Here is a 12962-nt window from a genome sequence, read left to right as displayed (position 1 = left end):
AGGGCTCAAAGTCATGGCTGCTCAGCCCAGATCGTGTAGGGCTGGCGAGCGCGCTTCATGTGGCTCTAGGTGATGGCATTACTTGGTCACCTAGCATGCGGTGTACCTGTCTCCACCACGTCAGTGCAGGCACAGTCACTGGCATGGCATGAGCACGTGTCAGGTGCAGCAGACGTGGTCTGCTTCCCAATGTTGGTGACCTGAGACGTCACTTTCTGAAAGCACGGCCTCTGGTATTTGATTTGCTCAAAGCTTTGCTCACGCATGGTTTCCCTTTGCCGTTGTGACCAACAGGTGTTCACCTTTTTTCTCTAAATGCATTTTTGTCTTGTTGCCTAAAAGAAATGCCAAAGCTTTTCGAAAGTACGGGGTGATGTGTCTGGAGTTTTCTACCCTTACCCACCTATGGAGAAGAGCCTCTATAAGCATGCTAGATGGCCACATACCACATTTGGCTTAGAAACATCTGAGCTATTGTAGTTTTTATTTACATGCTGTAACTGTCAGCCCCAGACTCTGGTTTGAAACTGCCATGTGGAATTAGCTCCAGCCAGGACGACTGTAAAAGTACTTGGTGGGGCAGAAAGTGTCACTGTCCCTAGAATGTTCTCTGCACTGGGTGGCCAGAGGGGCCCTACTGCCTCCATGCTGGCCACAGCCTCCCAGGATTTGAGGGAGACTGGAGGGTAGGTATCCCGGCTGAATGGGAAAAAGCCTGAGCATCCCACACCCCTGGGCTGCACCTGCCTTGCCAACCTCTGCTGCCTGTCCTGCATGTCCTGCTCTGTGTTGGTCCCTCACTCTAACCCTGCTCTCTCTACCTCCCCAAACTCCTGCCCCCTTTCAGAAATTGACAGCAGTGACATGTCGGCCCACGTCACCAGCCCCTCTGGCCGCGTGACCGAGGCAGAGATTGTGTCCATGGGGAAGAACTCGCACTGCGTCCGGTTTGTGCCCCAGGAGATGGGTGTTCACACAGTCAGCGTCAAGTACCGCGGCCAGCATGTGACCGGCAGCCCTTTCCAGTTCACGGTGGGGCCACTCGGCGAGGGAGGCGCCCACAAGGTCCGTGCGGGAGGCCCCGGCCTGGAGAGAGGAGAAGCAGGTGTCCCAGGTGAGCATTCGGGCAGGCTTTTTACTTGGGTAGAAGACAAGGGGCCTGGTGGTGTCAGCACCCCGCACCCTTCACCCTATTCCAGGGAAAGACTCAGTGTATGTGATTCCGATGGTGGTTGTTAAGGGGCATTCTTTAAAACAAGGCTTCTGTAGGGGCGCCTGGGTGGCTCAGTTGGTTAAGCATCCGACTTCGGCTCAGGTCATGATCTCACAGTTCGTGGGTTCGAGCCCCACGTCAGGCTCTGTGCTGACAGCTCAGAGCCTGGACCCTGCTTTGGACTCTGTGTGTGTGTCTCTCTCTGCTCCTCCCCCACTCACGCTCTGTCTGTCTCTCTCTCTCAAAAATAAATAAACATTAAAAAAAAATTTTTTTTAAACAAGGCTTCTGTGGCTAAACATGTTTGGGAATGGCTCGCTGACCCAAAGCTAAACAAGTTTCTCACGGGGGCACTCCTCGGAGCCTATATCATGACTGAGTGTGTGGGCGTCGGAGTGAGGAGCAGACTGACGAAGCTCTTTGTAGAGCATCCTTCAACACTAACATTCCGTGGAACACACTAGAATTCTACAAAACCTATTGTAGTGGTGGTTGCTGGCGGGAAGATCTATAGGGACAAAAATGGAACATTCTCATCTTTTTCTGCCTTAGTTGGTGTGTTCAAAGATGTCTCGTTTCTTATGAACTTAATGTTTTCATGGATGGTGCTTGGGAAACATCAGTGATTCCTTCCCTTAGGGCCCTGGTTGGGGTTAAAGAAAAAGGCAGCAAATGTAACCCAGCATTGTTTGAGCAAGAGGGCCTATCTGGGGCTCAGTCACTAACCAGGTGTTTCTTTATCTCAGCTGAGTTCAGCATCTGGACCCGGGAAGCAGGCGCTGGGGGCTTGTCCATTGCCGTTGAGGGCCCCAGTAAGGCCGAGATTACGTTCGATGACCATAAAAATGGATCGTGTGGTGTGTCTTACATTGCCCAGGAGCCTGGTATGTAACCAAGGACCAGCTGAGGACGTTTTCCTTGTAGGGGGATGGTTAGATTGTAAGGAGCAGAAGCCTGTCAAGCTAGCTCAATGAAAAGAGGAATTTGTCTGTATTGGCGCATGGGAGCATCTCCTAGAAATCATGTCAGACCTCCAAGGGGCAGGAATTCTTGTTCTCTTGTCCTTCTCTGTTGACCTCTCTGCCTCCGGCTTTCATTCAACCATGTCATTCTTTCCACGGACCAGCCTTCTCCACCCATCCTTGGCCACTAGCTGTTGTGGCTTCTCTGAAAGAGTGGCCTCAGCATCTGAGCTCCCTTGAGCGGCAGCTCTTGGCCTTTTGTGTGCCATGGATCCCTCTGGGCATAAAACCTATGGGGACTGTTCTCAGGATAATGTTTTAAAACATATAGAATAAAATACATTGGATTATAAAGGAAATCAATTATAGTAAAATGTAGTTATCAAAATCTTCAAGAAATGTGTCACACAGCAACAGATGGTTATCTTCATTAATACATTAAATCGTAGGATTTGGTGATGGTCTATTAGCTACCGCAATTTCAAAATAGTGGTAAGTATAAATGACATGTCAAGTTGTATGTAAAACTGTAAAGTGATGAAAAATGTCTGTGATCTTTGTTGGTGACAAAGTCACAAGTGCTTCTAATGTGCCATGGTTTCTTGTTGACATTTCTAAAGAAAGGAAATGCTACATTTTAGCTCGAAGTTAGTGAAAATAAAGATAAAATTTTTGTTTCCCCATTCAAGTTTCATGGGTCTCCTGAGCTGTATACACAGGCCATTGGAGAGGGCCTGTGGACCCAGGTTAAGAATCTCTGCCCTTGCCCAACTAAGAGAATCCTATTGGCTCGGCTTCAGCCAGGTGACCTGCCCTCAACCCACCAGCCATGGCCACGGAGGGGGGGTAGGATCTCTTGGAAGACATTTCAGTCCTAGCAAAGAAGCAAGAGACTGCTCTGGAACCGCCTTCGCACAATCTCTGAAATGATGGGACTGTCCTGTCCCCACAGGTAACTACGAGGTATCCATCAAGTTCAACGATGAGCACATCCCCGAAAGTCCCTACCTGGTGCCAGTCATCGCGCCGTCCGACGACGCCCGCCGCCTCACTGTTCTGAGCCTTCAGGTGAGACGCAAGGAAGCATCCATCTCATTGGCCACAGGCCGACCAGTGAAGCCCTGGACTCCGGAGGCCGCTTCAATCCCCTCAGTCAAGGGCCCATCCCGGTTTGACCGCACATGCTGCCAATTTATAGGGGAGATTTCCCATGGCAGAGTCAGCCCCCGCCCCCACACTGAGGACAGGAGACAGTTGGGGCAAGTGAACACAGAGCCACAGTCAACGAACACCTCAGCGTTTGAGAACAAGTTTGTTTTTTAAATAGTTATTCAAGAGAAACAAAGGAGGCCTGTTAATAATTGGTTAAGCGATAAGGAGGGCTTTCAAACAGAACAAACACAAGACTAACAGTCCATTGATGTTTTGCCTACTATTTTTGGCTTCCTTTTTGTCAAGTAAGTCAATTGTGATTGATTTTACTACGGTGATTTATTTATAAGTGTGCAAGGCACTGTGTAAGAACTTCATCAGTATTACCTTGTTAAATCCTTGCAACAGCCTGGTCAGTAGGTTTCTCTTGACCCCATTTTAAAGATGGAAAAACCAAGGTATAGATTGGTTATGGCTACCAGGAGCCAGCTAATATGAGGCAGAGTGAGGTCTCTGTGGATCCAGAACCTGTGGTTTTAATGGTGGCCTCCTTAATCCCCACCCTGGCACGGTGGCCTGTGATTACAGTCTTAAACAGGCTCTTGAATTCAAGGTTGCATTAGAGCTGGCAACCAAACTAAGAACCACTAGAGATGCCTTTGGGTCTTTGAAAAATAACTAGGTGTCTGCATCAGGAGTAAGCAATTTGGTTGAGGAATAACACCACAATCCCAAAATCTGATTTTTGGTTAAGGGGCTTTCCAACTAGCTTTCAGCTACCCCCGGTTCTTAAAAATACTGAATGAAAACCCAGTCCTGTATCTCAGGTTGGTGATGTCATTGGATCTAGTTCCGTGCATTTGGTTTACATTTCAGATTCTGACCTTACCCTGAGGAGAATTGGAATTGCTAGTTGTTCGAAATATCAGGGAACCCAGACTGACCCCCAAACAAAAATCACGGTCCACAGATTGAAGAGGCCTCATCTGGAGCATACCAAGGGTGCTAGCTGGTCACTGTGGTGTAGATGCTTTTCTTGTGTTTCATTTAAAGGCTTCTTAACAGAAGTTCCTTTTGTGGCCGACTTAACTAAAACCTATGGAGGGAGATAAACCCAGCATTTGTTGAGGGCAAAGAACCGCCCTCATGCATCTCGAAGATTTCTTTCAGATCTTCTGAGGTGTTTATCTCTCTCTTGAGGATTTAGCGGCAAATGGATTCAGGTAATGTATATGGTTCTGTTTCCAAAGACCTGGTTTGGAGAAATCTTCTCCAGAAAACTTTTCTGTAGAGTCCTCTCAACACAATTAGGTCATAAATATTTGAGTAAGTGTGCAGCAGGCTGTGTATCTGTCAGGCGTTTGTAACCAGCTGCTACGGTAGAAGGGATGAGTGTCAGCTTGTCCTGTTTTTCCTGGGTCACTTGGTGCTGAGTGATACGTAAATTATTTATCGGAGATTTGCTCGAGGCCTGCAGGCCCACATCTGGTGCTGGTTAGGAAAAGAGAGGCATGTATTGTTTTGTCCTGCATTTAAGACTTTTTAGAAAATTGGAGTCGGCTGACATTTTGTGGAGGAAGGGTTGATGGGCTGGGGGCAATCTGGTGATCAAAGATTCCTTAATTTTGGGTGCAGTCCTCGCTCCCCAGTCTGTAAGCTCTGGCACAGCACTCTGTAATAGGATGTTCTACAACAATGGAAATGTCTCACATCTCCCCTGTGCAATGTGGTAGCCACTGGCCACATGTGGCTATTGAGCACTTGAAGTGTTGCTAGTGTAACTGAGGAACCAAATCTTTATTTAATTTAACTGATTTAAATGTAAAAATATATAGTCACATGTGGCTAGTGACTACCAAATTAGGCAGTGCAATTTCAGTGCCTCGTTACAGAGATGTGGTCCCGGGTCAGCAGCCTCAGTATTGCCTGGGAATTTATTTATTTATTTATTTGTTGGTTTATTTTTAATTTTTTTTTTTTAATATTTACTTACTTTTGAGAGGGAGAGAGAGAGACACAGAGAGACAGAGCGAGAGCAGGGGAGGGGCAGAGAGAGAAGGAGACACAGAATCCGAAGCAGACTCCAGGCTCTGAGCTGTCAGCACAAAGCCCGATGCGGGGCTCAAACCCACAAACCGTGAGATCATGACCTGAGCCAAAGTCGGACGCTCAACCTACTGAGCCACCCAGACGCCCCTCGCTTGGGAGATTTATTAAAATCCTAGAATCTCAAGGCGCCTGGGTGGCTCAGTCCATCAAGTGTCTGTCTCTTGATTTCAGCTCAGGTCATGATCTCAGTTTGTGAGTTCAAGCCCTGCATTGGGCTCTGTGCTAATAGCAAGGAACCTGCTTGGGATCCTCTCTCTTCCTCTCTCGCTCTCTCAAAATAAATAAACTTAAAAAAAAAAGACATTTATGAAAAAAGGAAAGACAAATTGTACCATTCAGCAGTCTAAGTTTTGAAAACTGCCCTGGGGGCACCTGGGTAACTCAGTCAGTTAAGTGTCCAACTCTTGATTTCTGCTCAGGTCACGATCTCATGGTTCATGAGCTCAAGTCCCAAGTTGGGCTCTGTGCTAAAAGCGAGAAGCCTGCATGGGATTCTCTCCCTCTCTCTTTGCTCCTCCCTGCCTCTTGTTCTCTTTCTCTCTCTCTCTCTCAAAAAAAAAAAAAAAAAAAAAAAAAAGAATCCTAGACTCTCAGGCTGTCCTCAGACCCCCAGACCTACTGGATCAGAATCTGTATTTTAACAAGACCCCCCCCCCCCAAGTTCTTCAATCACACAGTGAGGAGTGGCTGTCCAATCAAGTTTATATCAAAACTGCTAACTTGTAAAATTTTGCAGTTCAGGACTGGCCAATCTTAAAATATCTTAAGCATATGGGACACCTGGGTGGCTCAGTCGGTTGAGCATCCGACTCTTGATCTCAGCTCAGGTCTTGATCTCAGGGTAGTGAGTTCAAGCCCCACACGGGGCTCTGCACTGGGCGTGGAGCCTACTTTAAAAATACGTATCTGTATCTTAATCATCTAGATCTCTAATCCCTTCCTCCCAGAGCGTGGAGGGTGAAACTTACCCAGTGAAGAGTGAAAGCTATCCTTTTCCCTATTGTGTTTTCAGCGGAGTACAGACAACTTCTAAATGCTTATTAATATTTAACGATTTTTTAGTCTTTCTGTGTACAGGTCGGGCCCTGTGCTGCGTGCTTCAAATGCATAACTTTATTTCATCCTCACAGTAGCTCTCTGGTATATATTTGGTTATTGTGCCCATTTTACAGATGAGGAAACCAAGACTCAAAGGTTAAACAACTTACATAGCCAGGAAGTGGTAGTCACCTAGGTCCTGCTGATTCTTAACCATATATAGTCCTTTACAAGTTTGTTAAACGTTGTCTCCATTCCTACCCTTGAGATAAAAAAGAGCAATGATATAAAACTTTGTTCATGTTGGTGACTACATGGTTTTGTCAGCTGCCAGGCTCCTCTTAAAAGGGGGCCCTTGGGGCATCACTTAAGTGTCTATTTTGGCTCAGGTCATGATCTCACCTTTCATGAGTTGAGGCTCTGTGTGGGTAGTGTGGGGCCTGCTTGGGATTCTTTCTCTCTCCCTCTTTCTCTGCCCCTCCCCCACTTGTGTGCGCATGTTCACAAGCTCGCTCGTGAGCTCTCTCTCTCTGTGAAAATAAATAAACTTTAAAAAGGTGGGGTGGGGGGGTGGGACTTCCTTTTTGACCTGGAAGACACTGGGTTTTCTGGTTGTCCAGGTCTTGTTTGGGATGCAGAAACTATATAGTTTTGTTAACCGGATGACTGAGTCTCCGAATCAGGTAACTGTTTCTTCCAGCACGAATCAAGGCGCTAGACCACCCCACTGAGTGTCTCTACTGTCTTCTATTTAAAACCAGAAGCGTGCAACAAGCCACCTGCTCTTCTGTCGTCACATGTTCTAAGGATAAACCTTCTGGGCCTATTTGCATGAGAACTGTCCCCTGGAGTCCCGGGTCGGGTCAGTGTATGCCACCAAAGGCCGAACACCAAAGGCCGTAACCTGTTTAATGTATTAAATTCTCAGGAATCGGGATTAAAAGTTAACCAGCCAGCCTCCTTTGCTATAAGGTTGAATGGGGCGAAAGGCAAGATTGATGCAAAGGTGCACAGCCCGTCAGGAGCCGTGGAGGAGTGTCATGTGTCTGAGCTCGAGCCAGGTAAGCCAGAGGCAGGGCGTGCAGGTCCCGGCATCTGCACCTCCCCGAGGCACATTTCTACAAACGTGCTCCCCAGCAGAGGACTAATGAGCCTCACGGAGGCCAGCCAGCCTTCAGATTCCCTTCTGCTGTTGTTGCCAGGCGTTGTTTACAAATCAGGGTATAAACATTTGCCAGGGACAGGGAGATGCTTTGGGATCTAGCCTTCCATTTCTTTTTTCTAAACAAATACTGCTTTATTTTCAGTTGTTTTTCAGATTCCTTTCACATTACATTCAATTGTGATTTTTTTCTCATATTTTAACAAAATCTTACAGATTGTTATTACGTTATTGACCTTATGACATGAGTAAGTACCATTTGATCTCACTTTACTCCGAGGGAAAAGTGCATTGAGGTTCATCTCTAAATTTAAATTTCAAAGAATCTGCGTCTCTAGTATGCTTAATAGCATAAGATTTTCCTGCCTGCTCCCTTGATGTACAGAATTCTCTGACATAATCAACGTTAACTAGCCGTTTTGCCAGGGAACATGTATTAAGTGTAAGAGACTTGGCAAGACGGTAAGGCATGATGCCTGCCCTCGAAGAGGGGCTCAGAGTGGACTGGGGACCTGGCCAGAAGCCTGCAGTGCCCTGGAGAGGACCCCAGGTGGTCACCAATGCCACAGGAGAACCAAGAACCAAATGGCAAAAATGATCAGGGCAAGAGAGAAAAATAGTTTCTGTTGGTGAGGCCCAGAGGGCTTCTCAGAGGAAGTGACAGTGAATGTGGGCCCCGAAGCTTGAGGAGGAACCCTGTGATCACTGCCTTTATTGGGCATTTGCTGTGTGCCCTGCCACATGTACAGTGAAGGTAGACATCTGGAGAGTTGGGGGGAGAACAGGTCTGCCTCCCAGGTGGGAGGGCTTCATGGAGGAAGGGGTGTTCAGGCGGTGCACGGCGGATGGATATTCTCCGTGTCCATTTCAGTTGTGACAGATTATTTTGCCACATGCCGTGACCCAAACACACAGTGAAAAACCTGGCTGTTGCCCTGGTGGGGGGCACCTGCTAGCTTAGAGCTTAATTCAGAAGCATTAATGCCGGTTGGAACCAACTTTTTTCCCCTTCAAGCGGCCAAGTAGAGCAACTCTGTGAGAAGTGAGCTTTTCATAAAGCAATCTCCTGAGACAGACACCAGAGAGGATGAAACCTAGAATTGGAGATTTGGATGCATTTCCCAAAGGGTTGACAAGGGATGCAGAAATAGGCCCCCATCTGGTTTTGAAATGCAACATACTGGGTGCCAGGCTTCCAGTAGAGCTATTGTCTTATGGTTTAAAATTCACCATCTCAGGCTGGCCTTCCCTCCATCGTCCTCACCTCGCGTGGTAGTGTCTGCGTCCTCGGCTTTACCCTGTGCTTTGCTCGCTCTCCTAGATAAGTATGCCGTTCGCTTCATCCCCCACGAGAATGGCATCCACACGATCGATGTCAAGTTCAACGGGAGCCACGTGGTTGGAAGCCCCTTCAAAGTGCGCGTCGGGGAGCCTGGACAGGCGGGGAACCCTGCCCTGGTGTCCGCCTATGGCGCGGGGCTCGAGGGGGGCACCACAGGTAACACACTACCTCCGCCTCTCGTCTCTGACTGAGCCACCGGGCGCTCATCAAGCTTCGGGAAGCCTTCTCCACACTCTCCTCAGGGAAGCTGCAGTAATGTGCACTTGGGGCCCTTGCTCTCCAGGGTTGTTTTGGGACGTGTGGTTTGGCCCACAATTAAGTCCAGAGCAAGGCCTTGATGACCATGTTATCAACCTCGTTACTGTTTGCTATGCTTTGCCTGTCTTCCTTGGCCTTGTGCCTTGACTTCAGGGCCGGGACACTGATCATGATGGATTGCAGCACCCCATCTTTTCCTTTTGAGGGTTTCTTTGCCTGCACCGAACTCAGTGCGTGTAATGGGCCTCCTGGGAGGTCTCCTACCATTGGTTCCATCACACAGTCCCTGGGCTCCCAGAAACAACCTTGAATCAACAGTAGGACCTGTCATAGTCTCCTCCTTTGAATTTCCGGTCCTAACAGAGAAGGAGAAAAGATGGTGGCAGAGCTCTAGAGCTCTTTGGGCTTGTTACGATTTGTTTTTAGTCTTTGCCATGGACAGAACACGTTTGACTGTGGAAGAGACAGGCAGCTAAGACATATAGAAACGAGACTGGCTCCGTCTCCTTGCTTCTCCCTCCCTCCATATAGAACAAAAGGAAACACCACTGGCAGTTCCGGGGAGGACCTTCTGAGGTCCTCATGCTTGGTCGCTTGGTTGCTTAGCTGGTTCATTTGTTAAGAAGGTAGCATATCGTTTTGCTTCTATTTTACAGAAACAATCTTGTTGCACATATTGTACAACTTTTTTCACCTGACATCTTTTGTTTTTTAATGTTTATTTATCTTTGAGAGAGACAGTGCGAGTGGGGGAGGGGCAGAGAGAGAGGGAGACACAGAATCCGAAGCAGGCTCCAGGCTCCAAGCTGTCAGCACAGGGCCTGATGTGGGGCTCGAACTCACGTACAGTGAGATCATGACCTGAGCTGAAATCGGATGCTTAACTGACTGAGCCACCCGGGTGTCCCTCGCTTGACATCTTAAAGAACTTTCTGTCTCAAAACACAGATCTACCCGCCTTATAATGGTTGCAGTTAGTGTTCATACCATGAACCTACAGGTGGGCATTGGGTGGGTCACTGGTATGGAGTGCCAGCATGGGGAGCTTATCCAGTCACACTTCTCTGCAGGACATGTCCATAGACACAGACTCACTGGGACACAGTTTGCACTGGGTGTTACTTTTTTTTTTTTTTTTTCATGTTTTTATTTTTGAGAGAGAGTGCGTGAACAGGGGAGGGGCAGACAGAGGTGGGGACAGAGGATTTGGAGCGGGCTCTGTGCTGACAGCAGAGAGCCTGATGCAGCATTTGAATTAAAAAACCATGAGATCATGACCTGAGCCAAAGTTGGACGCTTAACCGACTAGAGCCACCCAGGCACCCCTGCACTGGGTATTACTTTGGGCCTTTGGAAGGCAGCCCGGTCCCAGGCTCGAGTCCCTCATGTGTATGCATTTTGATCAAGTCTCCCCCGATGCCGTGAGGGGGTTAGAGCAGACCTGCCTCCCACTGGGCGATGGGATGAGTGGCTGTAGTTACCTGGCATCCAGCCCTAGGGAGCCAGTGTCTTAAGTGGCCGAGGGGCCCTGCCCAGGTGCAGGAGTGACTGACGGGCAGGCATGCCACCCCAGAACTCTGGTCAAAGCAGTAGCCTCGACAGAACCACCCACAGGGGTGGTGTAAGTGCTTCTGGACTCCCCAGGCCCATGCAGTCTGCCTCCACACTGAACTCTGGGCCAGCAGCTTGCCCCTTATAGGAGGCATGGTAACACTTCACCCTAGGCCATTCCATTTTACAGATGAGGAAAGTGAGGCTCAGAAACATTGAGTCACTCCCTAAGCTTACTTAGCTGAAAGAGCACAGGACCAGGAATCAGTCCAGGTCCATGACTCAAAGCCTATGCCCTTAACCCTGGTGCTTTGCTGCCTCTCTCAGTGGCTGGCTCGCTCAGAGGCAGTGACTGCACCTGTGCCCCAATTTGTGGGGTATCCTAAACCAGGACCCCTGTTCTCCCAGCTGCCCTGGAACGGTTCCCGGGCAGTAGTGCAGGCGTTTGGTCCCCGGCAAACCACACACCATTAAAGACCATGTGGGGTCCTCCTGGCCTTTGGAACCATGCATGCCTTGGTCCAGGTCCCACAGCAGCCACTGAGGTCTCCTGCAGCTTCCAGCAGCCACCTCACCCTCCTGCTGGGTCACACCTGCTGCGCTCGGGCCTCTCCTGCTTCCTCTTGGCTGTTCTCATGCCTTCTCGGGAGCTTGGGTTTCAGGCTGTGCTTTGCAAGCACTGGATGCCACTGAGAGAAGGGGCCCGTCTTGCAGGGAAACTCCCAGCCAGGAGGGAGAGGTACAGAGCAGGCCTGTTTTGAACCCTGTGTAAATATTGCTCTTGTCAAAGGGAGGGAGTCTTGTTTTTCTAGCCCTCCTGCTCCCAAGCCTTTTCCCAAATATCCATCCCAAGATTACACAGCTGTAGTGTGCATGGAATGAAAAGGTATCTATGCTTGGCTGCTAGAGGGCCTGGCATCCTGACCTTCAGAAAAAAGCAAACTCTCTGTGTTTTTATGGGTAGGCTTGCTGTATCTCTTGGCGTGAGCTTGAAATGGCCCATTCTGCAGGTTTTGGATCAGGGGAATGTGATGAATTTGGGGTGGGACTTTCTGTTGCAGAGGAGTTGAGAGGTCAAGAGTTAGACCAGGGAGTTCTAGACACTCGGATTGGGAGAGCAGCCTGAAAGGCTCCAGCATCCCCAGGGTGCGCAAGGGGGATCGGAAGAGCCCCCTTCCCTCCCCGGACCCCTCGCCCACCTTCACGATGGAGTAGCGCTGCAGTAAACATGCACTGAACTCACAAGAACTCAGCTGTGCATCTGCGGGGTTGGGGGGGAGGATTGCTATGCCCGAGACGTTTGGGGTACGTATTGGTTCTAGCTGGAGGCAGTGGACAGAGGGACTCCTGCATGTGGATTTTCTTTCTCCTGACTTCACTCAGGCAAGTGCCTTAGGTCCGGTCTGGGCAGATCTTGTGTTTACATCTCAGCCCTGCAATTCCCCAGCCGTGTGACTTGGCGCAAGAGATTTGACCTCACCGAATCTCCACTTCCTTCCTGTAAAATGGGATTAATGAAGGAGCCTGCCCGATAGGTTGTTCCAGGTAGCCCTTGCCCTGCGATTCCTTAGTTGCCTTTTCCCACTTCAGCTCCCCTGTTTTTCCGAGCCCTCACAGCCAGGATTCATGGATCTTTCTCAGGAACCGAGCAACTTGTTAAAATCGGTGGGGCTTCACTACAGCCAGGTCTTTTCATCTTTACTTCAAAAATATCTTTCCTTATCATTGCCTTGCAGCTACTTCCTGGAAATGCCGTCCCCTTGTTGATCAACACCCCTTCCTTCCCCGCACAGCCTCGCTCTGCAGCTGCTGCATGAGAGGCTTCTTGGCTCTACAGTTCAGAAATAAGGTTCAGATAGTTGGGGGTGGGGGGGGGGGGGTTGCGCCTGGGACAGGAGCCTCAGGAGCTTCCAGAAGCAGCTGGGTTTGTGTGTTTGGGGGTTGCATGATAGCAGCGCCTTTGTTTTATTGATAGCCAGAACAATAATTCTTTCTCTGGCTTAGGAGCTATAATTAAACCAAAATAGTTCCCAGCTGGGGTGGCATCTAGGGCTCTGGAAAAAGCACTGCCCGGCACAAGGATGCTATACCAGGGATGGCCCAAAGAGGGCGCTGTAGCAGGCAGCCCTCACCCACCACCTCCTCCCCTCTCTGGACTGCAAAGGGCCTGCTGGA

General features: G+C 49.1%; 1 protein-coding gene across 6 annotated transcripts in view; it reads left to right on the top strand.

Annotated features, from left to right (window-relative positions):
- The window catches only part of FLNB (filamin B), a 140232-nt gene that overhangs the window by 121508 nt on the left and 5762 nt on the right, over positions 1-12962 (top strand). For all 6 annotated transcript variants that reach the window (XM_015065296.3, XM_027039074.2, XM_015065294.3 and 3 more), the window contains 5 exons: positions 848-1114; positions 1960-2097; positions 3128-3243; positions 7403-7535; positions 8958-9134. In XM_015065296.3, coding sequence (XP_014920782.3) covers positions 848-1114; positions 1960-2097; positions 3128-3243; positions 7403-7535; positions 8958-9134 — 831 coding nt within the window. The remainder of the gene's footprint in view (positions 1-847; positions 1115-1959; positions 2098-3127; positions 3244-7402; positions 7536-8957; positions 9135-12962) is intronic.

Source organism: Acinonyx jubatus, chromosome A2, assembly GCF_027475565.1.
Source record: "Acinonyx jubatus isolate Ajub_Pintada_27869175 chromosome A2, VMU_Ajub_asm_v1.0, whole genome shotgun sequence".
Classification (NCBI taxonomy): domain Eukaryota; kingdom Metazoa; phylum Chordata; class Mammalia; order Carnivora; family Felidae; genus Acinonyx; species Acinonyx jubatus.
Note: the sequence above shows the minus strand (reverse complement) of the source record. Positions and strands in the feature narration are given on the sequence as shown.